This window comes from Larus michahellis, chromosome 3 (assembly GCF_964199755.1).
Source record: "Larus michahellis chromosome 3, bLarMic1.1, whole genome shotgun sequence".
Taxonomy (NCBI): Eukaryota; Metazoa; Chordata; class Aves; order Charadriiformes; family Laridae; genus Larus; species Larus michahellis.
This window is the reverse complement of record NC_133898.1, coordinates 128420878-128448595: the sequence shown is the minus strand read 5'-3', so window position 1 is coordinate 128448595 and position 27718 is coordinate 128420878. Positions and strand designations below refer to the sequence as shown.

General features: G+C 46.4%; 1 protein-coding gene across 1 annotated transcript; it reads left to right on the top strand.

Annotated features, from left to right (window-relative positions):
- MTMR9 (myotubularin related protein 9) lies at positions 1–26220 on the top strand. Its single transcript, XM_074582109.1, has 11 exons — positions 1–49; positions 585–813; positions 4392–4500; positions 5237–5362; positions 12588–12761; positions 14715–14932; positions 15984–16145; positions 18610–18751; positions 19336–19556; positions 21655–21806; positions 22523–26220. The coding sequence occupies exons 2-11, from the start codon at positions 629–631 to the stop codon at positions 22684–22686; spliced, it is 1653 nt and encodes a 550-aa protein (XP_074438210.1). The 5' UTR covers positions 1–49; positions 585–628; the 3' UTR covers positions 22687–26220.
- The last annotated feature ends 1498 nt before the right edge of the window (positions 26221–27718 follow it).

Sequence of the window (27718 nt, the reverse complement as noted above, 5' to 3'; positions counted from 1 at the left end):
GCGGGGGTCGCGGGGTGCGTCGGGCTGTTTCGCGACAGCACTGTTTCCGGTAAGGGCGGGGTGTTGATTGGACCTGGCGGGTCACGTGAGCACCCCCTTCAACATCCGGGGAAGGGCCGCCTTCCGGCCCGGTACCGCTTGGCCGGGCGGCTGCAGGCAGCGGCGGGCCCCGCGGGTCCTGGGGCGGCTCGGCTCGGCCGCGGCCTCCCCCTCTCCGCCCCGGGGATCCCCTCCCCGCCTCACCCCCTAATCTCCCGGCCCTCTCCGCCGGGCCCCACCGTGACAAGCACCGCGTCTCCCCTCAGCCCACCCACCCCATCTCGGTCAGGCACCGGGGCCTTGTGGGGGCATCGACCTCCTCAGAGCGGGGGTCGCGGTATCCCCTGCTTCCTTCTCCCACCGGCATCGGGCTGGCTCTACCCGGCATCACCCCTTGGGTTTTCCCCCCCTCTGCCTTTGGTGGCTTTGCCCGCCGGTTGTCGGCCGTCCCCGGGTCCCCCATCCCGCCCCCAGGTCCCTCATCTCGTGCCGTTGGTGTCGCTGAGGTTACCCCCAGCCCCCCCCCCCCCGCCCTTTCCCCCCAGTTTGGCGAAGGCCTGCCCAGGCCCCTGCCCTTTCGCTCGCCGGGATGGAGTTTGCGGAGCTGATCAAGACCCCGCGAGCAGACAACGTGGCCCTGCACCGCCCTTTCTACCCGGCTGTGGAGGGGACCCTCTGTCTGACCGGCCATCACCTTATTTTCTCATCACGGCGTCAAGATAATGCCGAGGAGCTGTGGCTGCTGCACTCCAACATTGATTCCATTGAAAAGAGGTACGGTCTGGAGCTGGTGAGGGGTCTGGAGCACAAGTCTGGTGAGGAGCAGCTGAGGGAGCTGGGGGTGTTCAGCCTGGAGAAGAGGAGGCTCAGGGGAGACCTTCTCGCTCTCTACAGCTCCCTGAAAGGAGGGGTTAGCCAGGGGGGGTCGGGTTCTTCTCCCAAGGAACAGGCGAAAGGACAAGAAGAAACGGCCTCGAGTTGCACCAGGGGAGGTTTAGGATGGATATTGGGAACAATTTCTTCACTGAAAGGATTGTGAAGCACTGGAACAGGCCGCCCAGGGCAGTGGTGGAGTCACCATCCCTGGAGGTATTTAAAATATGTTGTGCTGAGGGATATAATTCAGTGATGGTTTTTGTCAGAGTTAGGTTGATGGTTGGACTGGATGATCTGAAGGGTCCCTTCCAACCTGGGCAATTCTATCATTCTAACTTCCCTGCCTAATCTCCCCTAATTTTTTGTGTCTTGTGGGTTTAAAAGACTGGTTGTCAAGACTGGCTCGTACCTCAGCTGTCTTAAATCCAGGTCTGGAGAGGAAAATATGCAATTAGAGCATGGGGCAGAATATTGGCACAGACAGGTTGAGTCACATTCTGTTTGGATATTGATATTTGACTGTTGCATCTGAAGGGGTTTTTTTGGTCATATATAGAGTGAGAATGTCCCTGCCCAGGGCAGGGGGGCTGGAACTAGATGATCTTTAAGGTCCCTTCCGACCCAAACCATTCTGTGATTCTATGTTTGAACCCCTTTGTCAGCAGTACTCTGTGTTAATTGTTCAGTGAATCTCATCAGTAGCTCTTGATATAAAGGATGCATCTTTATCACGAAGATGGAAGCTGCGGCACTGATTTGCCTTGGGTCAGCCCCCAAAAGTGATGGTAGAAGTGGAGTCCGGACTTTCTCAGGCCCAGATCAGTCTCTTGCTGCTCAACAGCATCATCCCCTTATTCCTCCGGCTGCTTATGGAAATCAATAATGCTTTAACAGTCTACTCCTTGTGGTAAAGCTGACTTGTAGCTGCAGCACTCCATTTTGTTCATGCTCATCCCCTTTTGTTACAGGGACTTCAGAAATGAATCTTCTTACCATCGCTTCTGGCTGCTTTATGTTGCCCCATCTCATTTCCCTCACTGAGTGGCCGTCACATCTTACCTGGTCGTGGTCTTCTACTTTCTCACCTTGGTCCTTTTTTCATTTTGCTCATAGTATTTTCATTTTTTTGTTAATTACAAAGTCGCTCCCCTGTTTTCCTCACCTTTTAAGGAAATCTGGAAGAATAGATTTCCTTTCTGCCAGCAAGACTGGAAAAAGCAAGCAGCAGCAATTAAAAAATATCAGGTTGCCTCAGAGTCTGTGGCTGGGTGAAGTACTGGACACTGATTAAGTTTCTTCCATGTTCCTGATTTCTCTGAGCGTTTCTGAGAAATGCTGCATCTTGGCGCCAGGATGGAGAGGAACAGAGTGGCAGAAACCTGAGGAAATCTGTTCCCATCTAGTACAGGAACAGATTTCAGAATGGTTTGGCTTCATCCTCCTTCCTGCTTGTACTAAACCAGCCGTAGCTCTGTTCTGAAAATTATTATAGTCAAGCTTTTCTTTCTCTTTTTTTTTGTTTTTTTTCATGAGCTTAGTTCCCATTACGATGTAAGCTAATACCAAATGAGCGAGGAATGTTTTAAATTATGGCGATGGAGTGTTGTGTTGTTAGCTCGGTATGTGACTTATAACAGAGTTAGCTACGACTTGGAGCCCTTATTGCCGGCCCTGGTGTCTAGAAGGTCTCTGGAGTAAACATCTCCCTCCCTGAGCGTAGCTTTGTGTGTATGTAACTGCAACGAAACTTTGCCATATAAAAGGATAAGAGTATATTCTCAGTGCTGGAGAGAATGGAATGACAAAGCTCTTAAACCAATAAAGGTTATGGAAAGGTCCAGTTTGGCACTACTTCAGGTTATTAGTGCAAAACTGGGACATTGTGCCAGGTTAATGAAAATCTCTTCTCCCACTTTCAGGATATTAGTGTCTTTTGTACAAAACAGTGCGTTCCCTAATTATCAGGTGGCCATCAAACTGCTTCATAATATTTTTGTAGCTTTTTAAGCAATTTACATATGATCTGTGGGGTTTGTTGAGAAGCAGAACAGTCTCTAGGGATCTCCTGTGGGTTTCTTTTTTTTGCTTAAAGAAATGTGGAAAGGAAACACAGCCCTGGCGATGTGTTGTAGCTGCGCTGTGTTACTACGTTGGGGATCTGTGAAACAGCACTTCAACGAGGGTAACCCAGGCGCAGGCTGGCTCCGCTGGCGTTACAGAACTCTGGCGAAACGCCTCTAGTTCTTCCTCCAGCACTGTCCAAATGATAATTGGTTCTGCCTGTTAACCTTTGTCTGCACAGAAGAAATAGGTAATGATCTTTCAGCTGTAATAATGAGCCTAAAATAAATTACAGGCAGCTTTTGTAGCGCAGGTGGAGGAACACAAAGCTTGGCAACAGGTCTCCTCTTGGAGGGTGCGTGGCCTGACTGAAGGTAAGGCCACGAGGGACTGAAACTCAGTCCTTCAGGTCTTGCCTGGCTTCTGCTTCTTGCATCGCCCTTGGCCGCTGCAGCTGCTCCTGCGGTGTATGAGACTCAGCTGCTTTTCCGTAGTTCACTGTTTTGTGAGCCAAAAGCCACATCATTCCTGTGGCTAGTTAACGTAAGGAAAGCACACGCTTTCTGTTCAGCCATCATCCTTCTTTCATGAACATAAGGAAGACTGGAGAGGGCGTCTGTGAGCTCTGTTTTTGTAACCTAGAGCTTTTGCTGGGTCGACTTGTGTTTGAACCAGCAGTGATAAGACCTTAACTTCCGAGGTCTGCAGAGCGAATAGCTCCGTAGCACTGCAGGTAGCAGAAATCAAACTTTCCTATTAGAGACAAGGGAGTGTAATGTAGCCAGACTGAAACGTTATTTTAAAAATTAATTTAAACTCAAGTCGTTTTCAGAAATTTGACGTGGTTTGGGCTGGGCTGGCCACCAAAACGTAGGACAGATGCTGTCTTTTACCTCTCTCCCCTTTCAGAGAAGGAAGAGCATCTCCCTTCAGAGGAAAGGAGAGAAAATGGGTTGAAAAAGAAACTAAACTACTTTAATGAGAGATTAAGACTCTCATGCTCTACCAACCAGGACACAATCCTCAATTTCTGTGCATTACTGTAATGCTGTAACGTCCAGTACTATCAGAAAATACCTGAACGCACCTTTTCTTTCACGTTTTAAAGAAAAGCTGGGAAGAAAACCTCTTTATCTCGTAATACTTATACTTCCACTTGCTGCCATGTCATTAGGTTGGGATTAAAAAAAAAATAAAAAAGCAGGCCACAACTTGCAAATACCAAATAAAGAGGTGGTTTTGTTTGTTTGTTATTTTGAAAGATGATATTGCAGACAAATTACTGCTAATGGAATTTTGTCGTTTAGGCAAAATGGCATTTAGGCCATTTTGTCGTTGTGGGAAGAACTATAATACCTCATCAGGCCTTAGAGGATCCTGTTCTTAAGAGACTCTCTCTTCATGTCTCGCTGTAGGTTCGTGGGCTCATTGGGTACCATCATTATAAAATGCAAAGATCTGCGAATTATTCAGCTGGATATACCCGGAATGGAGGAGTGTTTGAACATTGCTAGCTCTATTGAGGTAAGGATTCATCATGGTAAATAACACTTAAGTTCTCAGATCTTCATCTGACCTCAACCTTACCAGCTTTTTTTTTTCCCAGTTAGGAAAGTTTTCATTGATGTTCTGGAAGGCAAATGAGAATTGTGGGATATTTCCTCTCAATTGCTGAAATATTTATTGTTTATAGGTGGTTTTTTTTAAATAAATTAAAAAAAATTAATAAAACTAAAAAAACCCCAACAAAACAGCCAAAAAGACCACCACAAACCTACTTTTGATCAAATATCTTGCCATAGCATTTGGGGAAAATAAAGCTCAGCTTCCTTATGCTGGAGCTCGAGGAGGCAAAACCAAATCAGATTTGAGTTTCATGTGTCAAACAGCATTAAGTGACTTCTTGAGTTTAAGCTCTGCTGTTAGTAATCGGGTAAATGCCGTGTAGGATGTGTCTTGTTAGTTATACCCGTTCAGTGTGCGTCTTTCCCTGTTATATAGTGTAGCCTGCAGAAATGATACTCCACATACAACCCCCCCAGTTGTTATAATCTGCTTTTGTTTGTGCTGTTGTTTTCTTTGTGTGTTAAACTACCCCACAGGTGACTTAGTATTTCAAACTTAATGGCTGTATACTTTTTGGGTGGCTTAAGTTTGCATCACTGCTGTTAGAGGAAAACACCTTTTGCTGTACGTTTTTTGGAATAAAATAGCGGTTTGACTAAATGAAGCAGCTGTTTATTTCTCTTGCCCTGCACAGGCGCTTTCCACCCTGGATTCCGTCACCCTCATGTATCCCTTCTTCTACCGGCCCATGTTTGAAATCGTTGAAGATGGCTGGCGCTCCTTTCTGCCTGACCAAGAGTTTGAGCTCCTCAGCTCAGTGGTGAGTTCATCTTCAGGATTTGTACAGGCGCTGGGATGTACTTGTGCGAGTGGTTTGTGGAGTATTTCACCCGGTGCTGTCTGGACTGGAAATTCTGGGCGGAGGGGGAAAAAAAGCTGTTCCGTGCCTGGGTGAAAAGTGAGTGGTGTTCAAATACTCGCTCTGTAAACATCAGGCATTTCTGTTTAGGTGCTAAATATTTGTATTTAGCATTCGTGTTTCACCTTCTACAAATGGAGTTTTGAGGCCTATTTAAAAGTTCCCTGGGAGGACATGAAAGTAGGAAGTGTTTTTGTCCTTTGCAGATGACCCTCCTTATTGTAAAAATGAATTTAAGACCCTCGGCCTAGGTTTGTTACACTCAGCTTTGCATCTGGAGTGGAGTGGGGTGAATCTTTGTCAACTCCTTAATTGAAACAAGGCTGTCTTTTAAAAAAGTTGCTAAGGATTTCTTAGCTCTTTAGGAAGATGACAGTAGACAAAGATGCCCAATACGAAATACTCGTAGCTCTATTTCATGCTGAGGAAATATTGGGAGGGTTTAGAGAGCAGGAAACTTCTAGTCCTATTCCTCCGGGTGCTGTGAGCACATGTTGATATTATTTTTGGTACCTGTAGGGTACACATTGTTCTCGTGGCATTGCCTGTTGTGTCTGTTACTCAGACTTCGTTTTAGGATGATGGATTGGATGTAGTGGGAACTGTCTCGGTTGCAGGAGCCTACCTGTCCTAATAGTGCCTTGGGTTAGCATCTCTGTGTTCCAGGTCTTTGTTTCACATTAAATATGTGCTGCATCATCTTAGGTTGCTGAGACCACATCCATTAGTACAGCATCAAAGAACATTGATTTTTTTTTTCTTTTATCTGCAACCCAGCTTGTCTGCAGCATTTATCACTTCCTGTTGATGACTAATAATGGAATAATATGATTAGCTTGACCAGATTCATATGATGAAATCACTGGAAAATTAAAGGAGTTCAGAGATATTTCTATTTTTGTCTTCTAATTAGAGTAGTCTCACATGTCCTATCTTCATCTGTTGTCAAAAGGCGTACAAACTGACCTGTCATTATAACTAGCACCACAGTTCTGGTTTTAATTTCAGCTGGGGAAGTCAAACATGATCAGAGTGTTCCCCTCTTTGGAGGGAAGGCAGCAGACGCTTTCCCGGTTCAGCAGAGGAAGCTCGCAGGCATCTCGATGAGAACCAAAAGGGCAGAAGCTGAAGTGCTCTCTGGTGAGAAGGGAGGAGTGTGAGAGCAGGATTGAAGGCAGCCGAAGGAAATCCTTTGGAGGTCAATGAAAGATCACAGGAGATGGTTCTGTGTCTGTTCACGTTTTGCTTTTTATGTGTAGCTGAAATCCTTTTTATATTTCAGGGATCAAATCACTTCTGATGGTTTTATTTACCAGTGTGATACAGGTGCTAACAAATATCCATTGATATGCTGGGTTGTTTGTTTTTTTTTTTCCTTTCAGAGGGTTTTAAAAATGCATTGATAGCTCATTGGTGAATCTCTTGGCTTTCTGAACATAAGCTCATTGGAAGGCTTACATTTAAAAACCTAATTATTTTATAACTCTACGTTTCAAGGGCAACAATTCATTTCTTCAAAACATGCATGTCTAACAGCTGTTGATTAATTCTTGGCTTTTAACTCAAAACTTCAGATGGAACTCCTTTTAACGAAAGGGTGACAAAGGCCATGTTCAAATGACTTACATTTATCTGTTGTTGAGGAAGGGTATTGTTGACCAAATATTTCTTATTCTGTGATTAAACTTTCTTAATATGACAGGCTAGAACAAGTAAATGGCTGATTTATTTTTTTTTTCCCTCCCATCAGTCAAATGAGTAGGACTCAAAGGTTACCTCCCTCTCTGTTAAATCATCCGCCTGGATCTGTTATGCCTCACCTTCCCCAATATGGTAACAACTTGTCAAAAAACGCAGTTCCCCCACACTGCAGCTCTTGTCATGTATTAATTCCACATTTGTCTGCTACAGGAGAGTAGTTTTAAAACTCTGGCGCATTCTATGATGGCAAAATAAAACTATAAAAGTTAAGATTTAAAAAAAGTCAGGTAATACATTAAAAATTTAGATAATACGTTATGGTATTGTACTGTATAATGATAATTTATCTGTTTATCTTGGCATATGTTTTGCCAAATGTGTTTTTTCTGCCCAAACACACACTCCCCGTGTGATTTCACACCACTGCATCGGTGTGACAAGCTGTCATCTTGTATTGCCCCTAGAATTGGATAGCAAACGCTCAACCCCTTCAGCTCAGCTCCAGGATTCGGGAGGCTGCTATGCTACCGTAACCTGCTCGCGTTTCGTCCGTGAAGGTGTTAAGGGAAGAACTGTTAAGGCAAATGACTTCACTTGAGCTAAAGAAATTGGAGGAATCGATAAGTTTCAGTGGTCTGACTCTGCTGATGGCTGTTGCTATGTGTGTGCTACCTGTTTATTTCCTTGGGAATAACCTGCAGCACGGGTCAGCGGGGCATTTGTCGAGTGTCTTTCCCTGAACTGTTGTTCTGATAAATCCAACATATCGGAGTAGTTCAGCTGAAAATTAAAGCGTATGAAGTAATCAGCTCGACGTTTTACTAAATGTCACAGCAAAAACTCCCCAGTGCCTGCAGGCTCCAACTTATTGTACTGCGAGATGAGACTTTGAAGATGCTATAGACAAACTTACGAATGGAGTAAAAGATGCACAGGATAGTTAATGTTTGCTCATTGAAGCACTGGGTAGTACATGGGATCTGTATTATAGGTATGTCAGGCGAAATGTGTGTAAAGATTTGTTCTTTGCTGTACTACTGCATAGCCAGTGAGTGGCCGAATGGAATTCGAGTTATACGCAAGGGGTTTCATCTTTTTCTGAGGAGTCGGAGAAGAGCTAATAGGTCAGGGCGGAGTGGTTTTTCTTCTGCCAGCTTCTACAGCTGCAGGATACTGCAAACTGTAACTTCGGAAAATCAGTTTCTTCTTAAAGTTAAGTGAAGTTTATACAGTAACGGTATAATTAACATGTAGGTATTTCATTGCCACCAAATTCACTTTCTTCATTCTCTTTTTTTTTTTTTTTCCCCTTTCCATTTTGTTGTAGGAAAGAGTTTGGGGTTCTGGACAGTTCAGCTAGCGGTGCTTTATCTACTGTCCAGGACCTGTGTAAAACCCCCTGAATTTTCTGGATTTGGGCTCAATTTGCAATGGTGTGGATGGCCCATGTTTCGCTCTTGTCAGACAAGCATCAGTCTTTGCCTGCATCTGTTGTTAGGCTTCTTGTCCGCGCACAATCTGTTACTAACAGGGCTTGTTGCCTTCTTGCCCGTTCCTGGGAACGGCCTCTGTCACGGCTGCTGTGCAGGATCCTCCGAGGTCCGTGCTGGTTTCTTGACTTTTCTTTTAAGGTTTATTAGTAGAGCTCGAATTGTTTCACCCTGTTTTGTGGAAAATGACCTCTCCTAGTAATTACAAGTTTTGGGAGAAAGGATAACTGTTGGTTTTGCCTTTCAGTAACGTTTGAAAATCAATATGTCTAAACACGTATTAGGACAAGAAAAGTAGAAATGTAAGAGTTAATCCTGTACCGTGTTTAAGAAAAGCCTTCTAACTCCTTTCTTTTTTCTTTGGAGCCCTCTCTCCTTTCTGCTCAGCCCCCAATCCTTCGCTGCTTCTGGCCTTCACTGAAATTAACTTTTCCTCATTCCTTAAAGTACAGCGCTCTTGCTGGGAGAACTAAATGTTAACTCTGTACTTTCTCTGAGTATCTCGCAGCATACTTATCTGGCGATGTCTCAAGATGAGGTCCACCTCTTCTCTTCCACTGCAGTCCTTACTGCTCCCTCCGTCTGCATCTACTGCTGCGCATAGATGAATTGCTGTTCCCAGTTAGTAATGGCAATTTTTCCTTCCAAATTGCAGACAGACCCCAAGCGAAAGCCAAGGAGAGACTTTTACCGTTGCATTTTACTATCATCTGGTTCATCTTGGAGTATATTTTAGCAGGCTGAAGCTGGCACTGCAGAGGTTAATGGGATCTCTGCAGAAGCAGCTATGCTGCAGAAGACAAATGGTGCTAATTGCTGCCGCGCTCGCTCCTCCTTCCCGTGTAACAGGAAACTATAACGGGATGACATAACAGTATCATCTGTCTCCTGTTATAAATGGCGAGGAGAGGGGGGTTATGGGCAGCATTAAATTACCAAAGTGGGCGATAAATCAGGCTGATGCTCTCCCATTCCTTTTCATACTGGTGGTATCAGTGGCAGCCAGCCTCTCAAAAAAAGGATACAACAGAGTTCTAATTTTGCCTTCTCTACGTGCCCTCTGGCAGTAAGGTATTTATCAGTTCTATATCCATGCATATTTTTTTCACTGTAAACGAATTGCACGCAATCATGAAATCTGCTGTAATTTAACATAGGCGCCCCAAAAAGCTATAATAAAAATCAAATCACTGTTGGCGCATTACAAGCATGAGCTGGGACCAGCCAAGCCTCTCTTATGTGATCCAGACCTCCTTTCGTCCCTGCCTATGACGTGATTGCCGGAGGCAATTTAATTTTGCATCTGGGAGGACCTCTGCTTTTTATAAAACGTAGATGTTCAGAGAAGCTGTTTTGAGGCTAATGAATAATGAAATAAGCTTACGACAGGGCTGGTGCAGGACTGACCGGATGGGCTACTGAACACAGGTAGCGATTACTGTTCTTGACGATGGTGACACACGCAATGTGTACCTCTCCCAGCATCCTTTTTTTTTTTTTTTTAGGCTGCCACCAAAAAGGGACAATTTGGCTGTCTTCTATGCCACACATCCCGTGCCTCGGATCTACTGATGATACAGTAGTGTTGTGAATCAGATCAGCTTGTTCATCTGATGGAAAGGCTTCATTGCCAGAAAACCTTTCTGAATAGATCCTAGTTTTCTGTCAGACCAGGGAGCTATTTCTATAAGCAGGTACCAGTCAGGAGGTGTAAGGCGGGAGTTATTAAGCTTCTGGAAGAAAAGAAAGCGGAAAAGAGACCTACTTCTGATCAGAGCTGTGTAATTAATGCATGCTAAACCAACCCACTTGAATAGACGTGGGTTTTCTGTGTATTCTGTTACTGCATAATTTAACTGTCACGCTCTTCTCTTGCTTTCTGTGATACCTGCTTTAGCCCCTATCTCTTTGTCTGGCTGAAACTTTCTTTGAACACAAATAAGGACAGTTTTTTTATGACATCTGTCTGAGGTCCCTGCCTGCTGCGGTGGCACGCAAATGCTTCCCAGTCTGTACTGGAACACCTCAGCCGAGGAGTTACTTAAGGTCTTGTTTGTTTTCTCACACCTGTGTCAAGTCAGTGCATAGAACTAAAAAAAAAAAAAAAAAAAACCAAAAAAAATCCACCTTGAAAGCAGCTGCCTGTTCCTCTTCAAGAGGTTTTTATATTTGATTTTAACTTCTTTATGTCTGGAGCTTTTACAGGCAAATTTGAGTGCTATTCTGCTGTTGCTCTTAAGAATTGAATGCTGCTGTTAAAATCAAAATGCGCTGCAGAGGCTTTTGGGTCCTTTTCCCCACCAAGGCTTCTGCCAGCAGGTTCTGTTGGCTGTGAGGAATACAGGATAAGGATGCGCTGACTGAAGATGCAGCACAACCAAGCCGCCGTCCTGCCATCGAGGACCATGAGTTCAGTTTCCTGCCAAACTTTAGGCAAGGTTCTGCTGCGAGCTGTGTGTCCTTAGGGAAAGTATATTTCTCATGGCTGTTTGATGTACCTGGTTGGTGTCCTTAACGCAGCAGGTGGTGGTGTGGGACCAGCCCAGAAGCAGCAAGCCCTCCATGAAGGTTGGGCTTGTCCGAGGCTGTGGTGAGAGCAGTGTCACCTGTTCCAGCCTGGACTTCAGTGAGTGAGGATTCCTCGTCAGTGAGGCTGCTCGTTAACCTTTGGTTGTGCCTGAGATGCAGCCAAGTCCTGTCTGACCCTGGGCGTTGGGAAGCTGGAGCTCTCATGCCAAGTGCCTGCGAGGGTGCAGGGTGCCAATATTCAGCACTTTTTTTCACCAGCGTTTGGCTGTTGGAGGCTGAAAAATTGTGTAACAGGAGGTGACGGTGAGACCTTGGTGCTTAGACGCTGTGCTGCTTCCCGGAGGTGCTTTTGGAGAGACGGCTGTTGCGCTTTACGTAACGCAGAGCCCATAGAAAAGAACCGAGCTGGAAATGTTAAATTGCAATTTTAACCTCAAAGCAGTTTCATCGTCTGGAGTTGGTGGACATTCTTGACCACCTTTGTCTTGTGGACAGCGTTACGAACTCTGCTGTCAGCACAGATAGAGGTTTGAGCCCATGTTACTTTCACCTAAATCAATCTTTTTTCTCCTAAATCTGCTGACATAGGAATACATTTCTGTTCTGGCATGTCCCCGAGGGACAGACGTACCATATTCTCACTTGCCACGAAACTGAAACATCCGCAAATGCGGTGAGTTTTGTTGTAGTGCGTACTGCAGACACGCTGTCTGCTGTGTCTGTGAAATAATGAAAAGCCACAATTGCCCCTTTCTGACCACGTGGACTTATTGTGTGCTGGTTGTTGAGGATGCGGATAAACCAGACGGGGAACCGTTGTTCAACAAGTGTTGGACTTCCAGAACCAGGCCACCTGATGACTTCTTCTATTGCCTACAAGCTTTATCTGCATGCTGGGTAATGAGCTTCTGGGAGCTGCTGCAATGAGGTATTATGATTTCAGGCAGCTTCAAGAGATGGGGGGGGGGGGAAAAATAATCAGTCAACAGACCTATAAATGGATACTAAAAGGACTCAGCAGAGATATACCTTCTAACATCTGTAATACAACATCTGAGAGGTAGGGGATGAGGATTGCGCAGCAGAGAGCGGCCAGGCTTGTTTGTTCTTCTTGACCAGCATCTCTTTTGTCACGTGTTTTTGTTGGAGGCTGGATGTGGGGCTGGATTTGATCTGGGTGATTGGCGTAATCATGTCGCTAGAGGGGGTCCAAATTCCTGGATGAACAAAAGTGATTATGCCAGTAGTGACAACTCAGCTTTCCTCTGTGGTGCAAACGGAGTAGGTCACAAATATTGCTCTGTTTCTGCGTGCGTTATTCTGAATATGGAAGTTCCTCTTCCCAGGTGTATTATGGTGTTATTCTCCTTTTTGACCCAAAGCCTATATGTTCTTATCATTTTCAGACAGATGAATGGCGCCTAAGCTGCATCAATAAGGAATTCTCTGTCTGTCCCTCCTACCCTCCGGTTGTTATTGTCCCCAAATCCATCGATGATGAAGCCCTTCGGAAAGTTGCCATGTTTCGCCACGGCAGTCGCTTCCCAGTCCTCAGCTATTATCATAAGAAGAACGGGATGGTAAGCTGCATTTGAGTAATGGTTGTACCTGAAGGAAGTGTGTGAATCTGTTGAATGAAGAAAAAAAAAAAAAAAACAACCAACAACTTAATACAGTTTGTGAGACGTTCGCTCCTTTTATTTTCCAACTTCTTAAGTTTATGCGGTGAAACTGGTTCTGGGTGGTGGAATGAGTAATCTCCATCCTAGAAATAGCTATTAATCCGCTTGTTTGGGAGCGTATGTGGCATGAGCTTGCTCACAGCGGTAAGAGCAAGATGAGACTTGTAAAGCCACTGCTGGCACCCTTATTTGCTTTGTCTGCCAAGAGGCTTCATGCTGAAAGGATGGCAGAAAGCACATTGTCCTGTCCTCTGGGTGGTGGGCTCTCTCCTTCGTAATGGAGTCACGATGACAGCCGGCGTGCCCAGAGCCAGCCCCGCTTCTGCTGTGGAACCGTCGGATGAGTGATCAGAACAATCTGTTCTCCGAGCCTGTCAGTTTAACGTCTTTCAGGAGCTGCAAATTCTTGGTGTTACGCAGTCTTTACCGCCTCTCAACAAGCCAAAATCTAATTGACTGACTGATGCGCTATAATTAAGAAACGCACTTTATGAAATTGTTGAGTAATTCTTTATATCTCTTGCTGATGTAACCAGTTCTGAGGATGCTGGGATGTCCAACCAGCGGCTTGTAAATGTGATCCAGGCTTCTGAATCAAATGCTCTGATGTGCTCACACCTCCTGTTGCCAAGATTTGTGAGCGCTGAATTAGAGGACATCTAGTCCGACTTAGTGGTTTTGCTTGGCCTTAAAATCAGCCGTCCACCAACTTCATGACGGTCGTGCTTTCTGCTTTTTCTCAGCTTGAATGAAAACCATTGAAGGAGGATTTGTACAATTATCTCTCCGAATTGTGCATGTTTCAAGTGTGAGGAATATAATAGTGTTTGGCTCGGAGTGCTTGAACTTGTGACAGTAACGCTGCCTGTCACGTTGCTCTCCTGGCTCTGAGTTATCGAGTGTCGCGGGGGTTGCTGACTGGCTCCCCTCACATGTCAGTTATTGTTTGGGCTGCTGGGATGCTTTCTGAATCGAAAGGCATTTACTGAAGAGAAATCTCAGCTAATAAATCTGTGGACCTCAGGTTTATTGGTCTAGCCACTGGGTAAAACTACCTAACGGGCATCTTTAATACATGGATGACTTGAGCATTTTAAAAACAAAGTTGGGGAGGTGCCTTAAAGATGACTGGTTCAATGGCTCACAAAGATGGTACTACAGGAATAATCCAAAGGATAAAGCCCCTAAGAAGATGTCTGTAGCTTAAGAAAGTGGCCGGCCAAACGATTGCTCAATTCAAGGATTTCTAGTTTGTTTTTTAAATAAATTCAGTCCCTGCAAGGGATTGCACTTAAAAGAACTTAAGGATTCAGGGCAAGGGAGAACAGCAGCTGTAGGAAGAACAAGAGGAATGTTTCTGTGCATCAGGCAGTGCGGATCAGCACATTTACATGTCTGTGTCCAGGTGTGATGGATCCAACTTGAAGCAGATGGAGGTAAAAAGTGCGGTGGGGTGAGAGCAGCACTTGCTGGTGCAACTCCCCAGAGAAGAGCTGGAGATCCAGGAGGGCTCCACTTGAATTCTCCCCCTGAGCTGATAAGGAAGATTTTTAAGGTTGCGTTATCTCTCTCTCACAAGCTTTGTAGCAATGGCCTGAGTTGTAAAGGAAAATAGGAGTACCCTGCATGGATTTCAGCAGCACATTTCTCTAGAGAGCCTTCCTCCGTGCCTGGCGTTGAGACACATAACGTGTCACTCTGCAGCCTGTATTTACAGAGCCCTAAGAAACCCTCCTGTGGAGGGGTGTCCTTGCATAGTGAGTTCAAACCTCCATTCTCGGCTTGGAGGTGGCTTTCAATCGTAAGTATATCCATTTCCAGTGCCTAATTCATGGTTATTTGTCACCACAGGTCATGATGCGAAGTAGCCAGCCTCTTACAGGTACGAATGGAAGACGGTGTAAAGAAGACGAGAAGCTGATTAACGCCACGCTACGGCCTGGCAAGCGCGGCTACATCATTGATACAAGGTCCTTAAACGTCGCCCAGCAGGCCAGGGCCAAAGGAGGGGGCTTTGAGCAAGAAGCCCACTATCCCCAGTGGAGGAGGATTCACAAATGCATTGAGAGGTGGGTGAAATCGCACAGGCTCTCCTCTGTGCTTGCCTTTGTAGGGTGACGTGGGCAGAGCTTCATAAAATATTTGCTTCTGCAAGAAGTGGCTGTGTGTCCTGGTTTCTGTCAATGAGGTCACATTCCTTTTTTTTTGTCAGAATCAGGGTATGCAGATGATAAAGCTAATTTGGCTTTGGAAAGCTGTGTTTGGTTCCTTGTGAACAAGCTGCTGCAGGTTTCAGACATCAGGCGATCTTCCTGTGCCATCTCTTTCTCTGACCATCTACACCTGCACTGCAGCTTTCCTGTGTTCCCCTTCCCAGTAGTGCACAGGAACAAGCAAGTCCCTTGCCAGAAAATTTCTGCAGGTGAGGCAGGTTCCTACAGCAGTCGCGCTCCTCTTGTCCAAAGAGTGGTATTCTCCTGGCAGTTAGCCATGGCCTGGGTTTCCCAGTGAAAACAGGCCTGCTGAAATAGGAGACACGACTTCTATAGGGTTGTACTTTTTGAAATAATTGCCTATAAATTGTAGTGCGGAGGGGGGGCCCAGAGATGCTGGGAGGGCTGGAGCCCCTCTGCTGGGAGGACAGGCTGAGAGAGCTGGGGGGGTTCAGCCTGGAGAAGAGAAGGCTCCGCGGAGACCTTCCAGCCCCTGCCAGTCCCTCAAGGGGCTCCAGGAAAGCTGGGGAGGGACTCTGGAGCAGGGAGGGGAGCCATGGGACGAGGGGGAAGGGTTTTACACTGAAAGAGCGTGGATTTAGATGAGATTATTAGGAAGAAATTCTTTGGTGTGAGGGGGGTGAACCCCTGGCCCAGGTTGCCCAGAGAAGCTGTGGCTGCCCCATCCCTGGAGGGGTTCAAGGCCAGGTTGGATGGGGCTTGGAGCAACCTGGTCTGGTGGGAGGTGTCCCTGCCCAGGGCAGGGGGTTGGAACTGGATGATCTTGAAGGTCCTTTCCAACGCAAACTGCTCCATGATTTTGAGATCAGTGTATTTCTGTAAGCATGTTGTCGTGCTTGTTATGTTACTGCTTGTGTTTTCAATAATATTTTTGCTTTTCCCAAAGGTTTCATATTCTGCAGGAAAGCCTCATCAAACTTGTGGAAGCTTGTAATGACCAGTCGCACAATATGGACCGCTGGCTCAGTAAACTGGAAGCTTCCAACTGGCTGACTCACATCAAGGAGATACTAACTGCGGCTTGTCTGGCTGCTCAGTGTATTGACAGGTAAATCTTTTTCAGAAAGCCTTTTGAGTTTCTCATTCCCTGGTTACGGATCACTTGTTAAATACCTCTATTTCCACTTTTAGTATTAATAACTGACCACCGTGAACTGGCTTGCTTGTACCCGTGCAAGATACTGTTTCATCATGGTCAAGGAATGTTCCTCCAGTAAATCATGCTTGCATTTTTAGAAGTACAAGCCTGAGGGAGGAAATCTTGAAAGCCTGAGGGAGGAAATCTTGACTAAGGATAGGTATTAGATCATCCAGTTAAGGTATATTCCTATGTCTGATGCAGCCTAATTCAGTTAGTTTTATTGAAGGTTTAGGTTAGAATGTGCCTGTCTGAAATCAATGGCATTTCCTTGTTTTCCACAGGAATTCGTCCAGTCCTTTTTCTTCATAAAATTTTTATCCCCGTGGTCCTATCTGAGCAATCCCGTTCGTCCCTTATAAGTGCTTGTGACCTCTTTTAACCTGACATTTCTTTCACAAACACTGAGTTGGCTAACTTGTCCTCAGAATGCACTCAGACCTCGGGCTGGAGAGCAAAAGCTGGCTGTCGGGTGGCAGGGTTTGTAAGACCAAACGTGGAAGTCTAAATGTGATTTCTTCGTGGCTCTGAGAGGGGAAAGCCCTTCTCAAAACTCAAGGGAAAACCTAGCTTTTCATACCAGCTAGGGAATGAGTCTCACGCAAGTGGTCTGAAATGCAGTCTCATAGGTAAAATGGCATTAATTCGATAAAATACGAGCTGCTGTGCTTTTTGAAAGCCCTGACGGTGCCTGTTTAGTTATTGCCTGTGCCAGCAAAGGATTGCTCTTGACCAATCCTTTTATCTGTAATTCTTTCCTGCGTGTGTGTATAATGGAAACATTGGTGATGAAACTCTTCTGGCTTGTTGGGACAGTGGACAATTTCATCACTTTTTAACTTCAGCTTTGCTTTTTCTGTTTACCTGGAGCTGTGGCAGGCGGGCTCAGCGCTGCTGCCTCGCTTGCAGCCTGCGGGGAATGGCCGGGTCAGATCTTGCAGCATCTTAAAGGTCCGGGGCCTGAAAGATGAAAGGGGAAAATAGTGTTATGCTATTTGGGGGTGTGCCCCACTTTGAGGAGCACATAGGCTTGGGGTTACCTTCGCAGTTGTGCTGGGCTGTTAAGCATCCTCTTTATCTGCCACCGCCTGGGGAGAGGGAGAGAGTACCTGAAGATTATCTGTAGTGTAGAGGGACTGGGTTTGTTTTAGGCACAGGACTATAGACAAAGATGTCGCAGCAATCAAGGTATGGATTTTCATGCTTTTTCACTTCAAAAAGCAAGTAATGTGTGCAGGGTTACTTGCTTGGGAGACTGATCTTTCTTGCCCACGCTTTGCGGCTTAGGTTGGGTCTCTGCGCAGAAAGAAATACAACCTGCAGTTAATTTCCTTTCTGGGTGTAAGGATGTCGGCAGAAGTGAGACACTGGATCAAGGTTTGGGAAGAGGAAGGGGAATGAAGGCTGTTTAATACCATCCAGTCCTTCCCTCGGGAGATTCTGATAGGGTAACTAAACACAGCTAAGGTTGGAGAAAGTGGGCAGGGAATCGGCTGTCCTGGACAATCCCTGCTGGAGTGTGGGGAGTGATGGCACATGGGCCCCCAGCAATGCACAAAACCTTCCTTCCCCAGGCTCCAAGCTCCCTCTGCTCCTCACGTTGTTCTGCTGATTCACTTGTGCTGGCTGGTGAGCAAGAAGCCTTTGTGCTTGGCTCTTTGACAAGCTTCTTGCTCAGCACACTAACTCTTCTGCCTTTGTGAAGGCCAAGCTCTGCCATTTCTTTCTCCTGAACTGGCTTATTGGCTTAATTTTCTTGCAGTAAACTGTAATTGAGGACCAAATAAATTTAAGCCTAGGTCTGAGCTAGAATCTCGTAGTATTAGCATCTAGGGGGATGATACGTCTTCCTTGCAGTGCTCAGGGAAGGCTTCAGAGTACTTAGCAAAACAATAAATGACACAAGCAGACTTTGAGACGCGTTTCCGTGCTATGACTCCAAGGGGTACCAATTCGAAATAGGCAGCACCACAAAAGAGATTTCACTGCACATCTTCGGTCAACGCAGCAAAGGTTGTGGGTTTCCAGAGTGTTTAGCAAGGAACTAAGCCTTCAGTGATGCAGAGCTCTAGTTCGTGTTGGTGAGGATCCAGGTGGAGAAGGTGGTTTGCTTCCATGTGGGATGGGGAGTAACTTATGGGAGGGAAGAAGGGGTTGGTGAGGATCCAGGTGGAGAAGGTGGTTTGCTTCCATGTGGGATGGGGAGTAACTTATGGGAGGGAAGAAGGGGTAAGGAGCCAGCAAGACCTCAGCATTGTCAGGGCAGCACCGCTGGTGTCCATGGGATGTGTCGGCATCCATTGGGATGCATGCGTCCTTGGGATGCGTTCTGCTCATTCACACTCTGACTCCTTTCCACCTTTTTCCTTCGCAGGGAAGGTGCATCAGTGTTAGTCCATGGGACCGAAGGAACTGATTCGACACTCCAGGTAACGTCTCTGGCACAGATTATCTTGGATCCAAGGTGCAGGACCATACATGGCTTTGAATCTCTGGTTGTGAGGGAGTGGCTGCAGGTAAGAAATGGACAAAACACCAATCTATCCCAGTGACAGTTGTATTGGGAAATAGCCTGAGAGGCAGCAAACAAGTTGGGCCTTGTTGCAGCCCTGCTTAGCGTGCATGGCCTTTGTCCGAAGAGCAACATCGTTAACTGAGTCATTTGTACCTCCGGCGCTCTATGGGGCCGCTGCCTCTCATGGTAGTTTTTTGGGGCTGGGGAACTGCCTGTTTTGTGTGCTCAGGGTCAACATCTCTGCAAAGAACACTGCTGAGACTAAAAGGAAAAAAAACAACTTTGTGCTCTTGCAACTAGTATCCTGAGCCTGGTCCTTCAGTGCACCTGCACCAGTTTGTTACTGGTAAAATTCTCTGATCAAATACAGGGCTATTTTCGTAGCCTGAAAAAGGCAGCGAAGTTGGCCGTGGTCACTAGCAGTTTGTTACGGGATGCTTGACAAAATTACTGTTGTGGAAAAGAGCAGCAATAGCATAGTTGCACAGACAGAACTAGCTCTAAAGTCTTTTTTTTTTTTTTTTGCTACGTGTACTCACATCCCGTTACTTTGTACGTGATGCTCTCTCTGATCCTTACCTGTAGGCTGGTCACCCTTTTCAGCAGCGCTGTGCCCAATCAGCCTATTCAAATAGCAAGCAGAAATGGGAGGCCCCGGTGTTTCTCCTCTTTTTGGACTGTGTGTGGCAAATCCTTCGTCAGTTCCCTTGCTCTTTTGAATTCAACGAACAGTTCCTCATTATGCTCTTTGAACACGCTTACGCTTCGCAGTTTGGGACTTTCCTGGGAAATAACGAAAATGAAAGGTTGGTGAGGATGTTTGCTTTGAACCTTTTAAATATCGGGCTGTATTTGACCAAAAAAAAAAGTCTCTTGGTTTGAAAAAGGGTGAGGGTGCTTGTGTGGTCTCCCTTGGCACAGGTGAGCTTCTCTTTTTGCAGTTATGTAGTCTGCTGCAGTGTTAGGGAGCTTGCCCTTCTTACAAGTGGGACATTGCGACTAAAGAAATCTGTGGCTTCATCGGGGAGTTGAATTAGTCTTCTCCAAGTCTAAGCTAATACCTTCGACTGTCTCTTCTGTTTCGCTGTGTGGCCTTGAAAAATCTCCACCTGTCACCAGTTTATGTAGTCTCTTATGCAGAAACTCTTTCCATAAAAGCATAAACAGCTAAAATTCATCGATGATGTGAGTCATAGCTGTGGGAAGCAAACTTGTCCATGCAGGCCTGGAGGAGAAGGTCAAGGCAGTCAGAAGCCAAAGCTGGAATGTCTGGTTCTGACCTTAACTGTCAGGAAAGAACATGACTCTCTAGCCTGGTGGTCCTGACTCTCCCAGGAAAGGAAGGCTTTGGTTTTTGTGTTATCCGTTAACTGCTGGAAGTGGAAAACATGGAAGAGGTTCTTTCAGAAGGATCTGCCTTACTGTTACACCGTGGCAAAAGTTTCGCTACGAGCGTGGTGATTAGGTTTGAGGTAGTCTCGGCTGTGCAGTGCTATAACTTCAACAGAAGGACCAAGAATCCCTCCGCCCGTAACCTGTGGCTTGGTGAAAGGTGAATTGGCAATCTGCGTTGCCTGAGGCTCTGGGCAGATGCTGTGAGCGCTCAGATGGATGCTCGCGCAGCTTCGAAAGGAAGCAGCCAGGACTGCATTCCGCTGGAGCCTACCTTCTCATGAAACGATAGGCCTGTGCTGAGCTTGCTTACGGGCTTGTGGTGTTTAAGGTGCTTGAGCAGACCAGCACCTAGCTTCTGAATCCCAGTCTGGGCTAGATGCTGTGCTGTAGCAGTGGGGCAGCTCCAGGCATGCCCTGAGCAGGGCTGCTGGGAGCAGCAGGCAGGGTGGAACCCGGGAGGACTGGAGCCTCCCACGGCAGATGGCGGCTGCCAGAGAGGTTTGGATTCCTGTTTTGAACTTGACAGTGCTGTTCTCAGGAGTCCTGACTCCAGTAAGACCGTGTCTGGTGGTCTCCTGCTTAAGGGAAGACCACTGAAAGAGTAGAAGGGCAAAACAGAACTGATCTTACAGATAAAGAAGGCAATTTAAAGCTTCCTGTAAACCCCTCTGCCCTTAAAGTAACCTTTGCTTAGAAGAGACTCTCCTGTCTTCTGCAGGGCTGCTGAACTGGTCATCTGCAAAACCAAGTTAGACTTGAAACCAATAAGATCACATTTGAAAGAGTATTGAATGTTACATGTAATAACCTGCCTGTCACATCTGAACGTGTCACCCTGTGAGCACAGAGAATGTTTGAAGTCTGATGTTAAGCTTGTGCTGTCTGAAGCATTCACAGGGATGGTAAATCTCCTGCCTGGTGGCAGTTCAATTTGCTAGCGCATGCGGAAGGAGGTTTGCCAGAATCGAAGAGACCCCTGTGTAACCCCTGGAGGTGGGTTTGACCCAGGAAAACAGCACTATTTTTTCTGTGCTTCCTGCCACCAGAGGGACCTAATCAGACGTGCCCGTCGCGCAGTTCCAGCAATAACACCGCTCTAACGCGCTCTGAGAGTTGCACTGGGATCCTTCCTTCATGCAGACCTGCCGCACCTCCCAGCTCCATCTCAACGCAGGGATTCACTCCCTTTCGAAACCTGACAGCCGAACCATTTTGGGGAGGTGACTGGTTCTTCGTCTGGACAGAAGGCAGCTAGTTTCCTCCCGGCTTTTAAACGTGATGTCCCCATTTTTTTTTCTTTGAAATTGTAATCAGCTGGGTTAAGTAAATGGCTTTAGGTTTACACCCTGTGCCATGTTGGTGAGACGTGTTGAAGGGATTAGCCTGAGTTGTCCGAGTTGGTAGCGCATGGGAAAGCTGGTGGCATTGTAGTCTGCGGGGCTATGACAAAACAGAACGAGTCTTTACAGCGTAAAAGTGAAAGTTGACTTGTTTCTATGGTCTTGTTAGGTCTAAATTGAAGCTGCCGCAAAAGACTATGTCCCTGTGGTCCTGGGTGAACAGATCTGAAGAGCTGAGCAAGTTCCAGAATCCTCTTTTTGAGGCCAACAGCCTTGTCATCTGGCCCTCGGTTGCCCCGCAGAGCCTGCAGCTCTGGGAAGGTAAGCCAGCCTTGCTTTTTCTCTTACGGGCAATGTATATTTTCTTGCGGCTACTTGTAAAGCTTCTGAAGCGTCCGCTCCTTTTGTCTCTGCTCTGTGCTCCGCTGATGGTGATCTTGCTCCCTTTGAAATCTGTTCCAAAATATTTTTGGCATGTGCCATCCCCAGAGGCATAACGCTTAATCCTTCTGAGGTTTGGTGACATGCTAGCCTTTGCCAGGGAGCCTTCCTAATACCTTTTAACTTCTTAGCACAGTATTTCTGCAGTGATATAGCCTAATCTATAGATGTTCTGCAGGCCTAAGGCTTTTCTATATCAACCAAGACTTCTCTTTCTCCGTTACTGACCACGTTGGCCAGGATAATCTGTGTGCAGTAGGTTCCCCGCTGTGGAAACTTTCTCCATCCCACGTGCACTGAAGAGTTAATGACAGTGAAGCAAGCAGGCTGTCATGGCAGGGTGGAGACTGAATATGGATTGGTCTGATCAGTATATGAGGAAAAAAAGGAACGAAACCCCCTCACTTTCTCTTTATTAATCTTATTTAGTAGAATGGTGGACTTGGAGAGGAGGGTCAGTATTTCTAAATGCTATTAAGGGGGGAGGGTAAGGGGAAAAAAAAAATGCATGTTACTTGAGAGCTGATGGAACATGAATAAAGTTTCCTCCTTGTAACAAGAAACCCTTCTGACTTGTGCTGTCTCTGGGCTTCCAGGTGTCTTTCTTCGGTGGAACAGGCCTTCCAAGTTCCTCGATGAAGCCCAGGAAGAAATGATCAGCATTATAAGATACAACAAGGAACTTCAGGCGAAGGTTAACGCCTTGAGGAGGCAGCTAGCAGAGATGGAAACAGATGAGAGGATGCAGGAGAACCTGTGAGCTGGCAGGGCTTTGCCTCAGGTCTTTCCTTTCCAGTCCCTTTGACCTTAAAGACTGAACATGGAAAGTGCATGTATTGCAGAGGTACAGTCGACCCTCGGTCCTCCCACTTCACACTATGTACCTCCCTGCTTTTTGGGGGGGGATTTCTGTTTTGTTTACAGAAGACACACACAGCTGGGCGTAGTGTCCTCTCTTGGCAGCTTTTCTGTCTAGAAATTGTGTACCGTGTCAGCAGAAGCTGGAACTCTTACCTCCACCCAACTGCGTGGATAACCAGGATGGGCCAAGAGACGGGATGTTTCAAATTTCTTTTGGACTTTTTCTGGTTTCGTTGAACTCTCTAAACACTCGACAGGATTAAAATGCGAAGTCACGTACAGATAGGTAAAGGCATTTTGTCCGAAAGCACTTTTCTCCAAGAGTAAGTAAGGCAGCTTAGTTCTTTAGTTTCCTAGAAAAACTAGAAAATGGTATAATGTTACTACAGGTTCTGCCAGTCTATATGATACTCTCAGTAGCCTTCACACCTAACACTTGGATTTTTGTGTTAAGCATTGGCTTGGGAGCAGTAAGTTGAATACCAAACCACAGCAAGACACTTTGGTGCAATACAGAAGTAGGGATTCTGCTGCTAATGTTTAAGCCATGACCTTCAGGTGGAATTGCCCCTTGTGGACAAATATCTCCTAAGGAATAACAAACTCTTCTTATTCTACCTGGATAACAGAAAGGTTTAGTAGCTGGCGGAGGTGTTCGCTTGCAAAACAGTGGCTCAGAGCTGCCCTTCTAACTAGAGCCAAGCTGCGCTCTTGAAACTTGGGGTTGCGCTGGCAGGTTTTGTTCACTTGAACAAGGTTCACGGCATTGCCAGGGTGCACGAGCAGCACTTAATCTACAGCTCAACAAAACACTTTTGCTCCACCTGGGGCGCTTTTTCCTCTCCTGCTCTTACTCCATGTTTTGTGAGACTTCAGAAGTTGGAAGTTAAGGTGGTCTCACTTTTCAGGTAGCTGCTGCAGGTTAAGAGACCGCCGCATCACACAAAAATACTAATAGTTTAGGTCATTTGTAGCTGCTAAAACTGCTTAAAGACTTTAGGGATAAGCGTTGGGTTTTTTCCCAAGTAACTCTGTATTTTGTAGCTGATCTTTGTGTTTCGGTGACTGCGATCTGCTTTTATAAAATCAGGTTTTGCTCGAGATTTTTTTTTTTTTCCTCTCCTTTAAAAAGACAGGTGAGAGTGGGTCTGAAACATTACCTCGCCTAGGCATTTGTTCAGCTTGGTTCCGTTGGTGGCTGTTCGCGACTGAGAAGACTTGAATTAACAACAGCTCATGTGGCTGGGATTATCTGAAAAGGTGCTTGCTGTTAGCCCGCTCCTACTGAAATGAGCGGAGCTGCGTTAGGTCAGCGTTGATCTCTTTGGAAACTGTTGAGCTTCCGTCACACTTGATGCTGGTTTGGAATGAAGCCGCCTTTATTTCAAAGCCGTTTCACGTAAAGATAGATACATGTGATAATGCAGGATGTTTAGTCGTCATAGAAGTATCTGGGGAGTAATCTTCTGCAAAAATCATGTATCCACTAAATATACTCTTAAGAAAAGTTCTATAACCAAGGAAGCTATATAAAATGATTTGATAGTGATTAAGTGCTACCCGAATGCCTTTTGCTTCGGTCCTTATTTCCTTAATTATTTTCATCTCGACTAACCTAAACTTAGGCCTGAAGTGACCTGGCTTAAAAAATAAAAAGATCCCTTTTAAACCGTTTTTTGCGTAAGGCAGGAGAGTAATTCCCCCTACTTGTAATAATACCAATTTCTTTTTAAGTTTGGAGAGCGATGGACTTGTCAGATTTGATTTAGCAAACGCAGGGGCCGCTGCTCGGGGCGGCTGGTGATCTGTAGTGAGTAGCAGGGGAGGCACGAGTCGGCCATGCCACCTTCCCACCTCCGGACGCTGGTTTCTGGAGCTACCTTCTGGCTATGTTGCAAATATAAGCCCTTAAAATTACTGCTTGCCCTCTTTAAAATCATGCCGGTGGGATCTGCACCTGCCTGGATGTTGTTTTTCCCCATCCAATTCACAATTTCTGCTGTTCCTCTGCATCTGAAACGCGTTCTCACTAGCCAGATGGGAAGGATTCAGAAGGCGCTATTTTCCTCATAATAGACTATACATAAAACACACTTAAAGGTTATGTAATTTCCTAACATAGTAATTATATATTGAGCTAAATAATAGAGAAGCAAAGAGGGGTTGGGTTGGTTTTTTTTTTTTTTTTTTGGATCTAATTGCCTGGCTGCTCTAGTCTCTCATGCAAACTGCAGGCGTCGGAGGAAATTGGGTAACCAGCTGTGACAGCGAACAAAAGGCAGAAAATTCTCTCCGAGCAAGCGTTTCATCCTCCCCTTGTGTTTCGGGACCGAAAGCCATGCATTTGCCTTGGTGGTGGCATGGGTCACAGCCTTCGTGTGACGATGTCAGTGTCGTTCTGAGCAGTTTCTTCTCCGATTCCTCTGCCCTGTATCACCTTGTGGTCGCTGCAGGAGCTCAAGTTAACCTGCAAATAATCACCTTCACGAGATGTTACCTGGAGCGGTACTGCACGTGGTGGGGTTGAGGCAAGATGTGTGGACCCTTCCAGGTCCTCCTGGGAGCAGCTGGGTCTTGCGTCAGGCTACTTGCACGTTCTTTCCTCACCTTTTCATTCCCAGTTCATCCCAGGCTCCAGTCTGGTGGTTGCTGGTGTACTACACAGCAGAGCGCTCCAGTTCTTTGCTTACCTGCATGTCCACTGTATTTATTCACGTGTTTAATGCTAACGATGGGCTTGCTTCCTCTTAGAGGGGGAGAAATGCTGGATTCTGCCCCGTGAAGTGGCTGACACCCAGTTTTGAGGATGTCCTGCGTCATCCCGAGCTGTAAGCACCACAGCAGTGCCCAGCTCGGGCTCTTCAGCCTGACGCTGCCTTATACTCTCGCCGACACCCCTGCTTCTGCTCTTTTTGCACATAAATATTTGTGTGATAATAAGCTGGACGCTGAGGATCCCCCCCACCCCCCCCTCCTCTCCCAAACTCTGGGGTCAATCAACGCGGAAACTCTACCAAAAAAAAAAAAAAAATCATAAAAGGGAAAAGGAACTAACTTGCACAGTTTTCATAAGGGAAATATGGACCTTCAATATTTTGATTGTATTGATCTAACTCTTGAATGTGGCGACCGGTTGAAGCGCACTGTTGTCCATGTTGCATATGGTGTTAACTTAAATTGCACTGTACAGCGTATTGGCGTCTAATGTAAGCTTTGCTGAAGCCTCGGAAAGCGCTGGCGTCTGCGGGTGCCTGTAGGAGGGAAAATGTCTGTGCTCGCACTCCCTTTCTTTGTATCTGTGACACTGAGTAGCACTGTGTGACGTGCGCTATGTATCCGTTAAATACTACGAAATCAAGTGATGAGTGCACTTCTGTCCAAACATCTGGAATTGCTAATTGGATTGGGCTGCTGCATCAGTCTTATTTCTTTTTTTTTTTTTTAAATAATTAAATAACAGGGCTGGGAGCTTGTGTGCTACCGTTAGATGTATGCTGTATGTGTACAGAAGAATCCCAGCCGCTGGGGTGTTGAATATATCGCCAAAAAAAAAAAAAATAAAGTAACAAATCTGAGACAAACCAAGGTGGCTCACATTGCTGAGCCCTTGGGGAGGAGCAAAACAGATAGAAAGTGGCTGTAAACTTTGCTGTAGATATGTTGAGAACATAGTAGAAATGTCTGTTCAAATTAAAACCTTGAAGACTCTAAAAAGTTCTTTAATTACAGTGCTGGATCTTCTGTATTATTTTCCGTTGGGGGGGATGTGTGTGTGTGTGACTCGGGTGTAAGCTCTTGCCTGAAACTTTGGTTCTTTTCAGCTCATGGGTGTTTTCTCCGACGGCTGAAGGCGGGCTGTGGTGGGAGAGGAGGGGTTTGTGCTGCGTGGGAAGGAGAAGGTTGAGACCCCGAGTCTGTTCAAGGTTTGCAGAGCTCTGCTCCCATGGTTTTGGTCCTTTGACACCAGCTCTGCACCTGATGGATAAACAATTCAATTAACTAAGATTTTCTGCTTGCATGGAACTCTCTAAAGGAAGGCAGGCATTTTTGTTCAAAGGGAGGGTGGTTCAGGCTGAAGCAAAACCTTGCAAGAAGTCCAGCAGTAGACCTGGGCTTGCGGTTACCTATTGTTTTTTAAGGGAGGTGGGCTACTTCATAGAATCACAGGATCAACAAGATCATCCAGTTCCACCCCTCTGCCCTGGGCAGGGACACCTCCCACCAGCCCAGGTTGCTCCAAGCCCCGGCCAACCTGGCCTTGAACCCCTCCAGGGATGGGGCAGCCACAGCTTCTCTGGGCAACCTGGGCCAGGGGCTCACCACCCTCACAGCAAAGGATTCCTTCCTAATATCCAATCTAAATCTCCCCTCCTTCAGCATAAAACCTTTACCCCTTGTCCTGTGGCTCCCCTCTGTGATCCAGAGTCCCTCCCCAGCTTTCCTGGAGCCCCTTGAGGGACTGGCAGGGGCTGGAAGGTCTCCGCGGAGCCTTCTCTTCTCCAGGCTGAACCCCCCCAGCTCTCTCAGCCTGTCCTCCCAGCAGAGGGGCTCCAGCCCTCCCAGCATCTCCAGGGCCTCCTCTGGCCCCGCTCCAACAGTTCATCTCCTTCTTATGCTTTGCTGTACTTGCCAGAGGAAGGAGTGAAAAAAAGGACAAGCAGCTCTTGGGGAGCAGAGGCTGTGAACCATGGAGCGTCCTGGATCTCTCCTGGCTGCTGGGTCAGTCACTGGGAACTACTGGGTTGTCTCCTCCTCTGCAGCATCATTTGTGGTCTCTGCAGCTCCTCTGGAAGGTGAAGAATTTGTCTGGCTTTTGGCATTTCAGCAGATGGAGACAGGCCATGTGCTGCCCTGCAGCTCGTGCAGTCCTGTGGGATAACTCAGAGAGGGGTGCTGAAGGTTTTGAAGTGAAAAGATTGACGCTCGGTCCC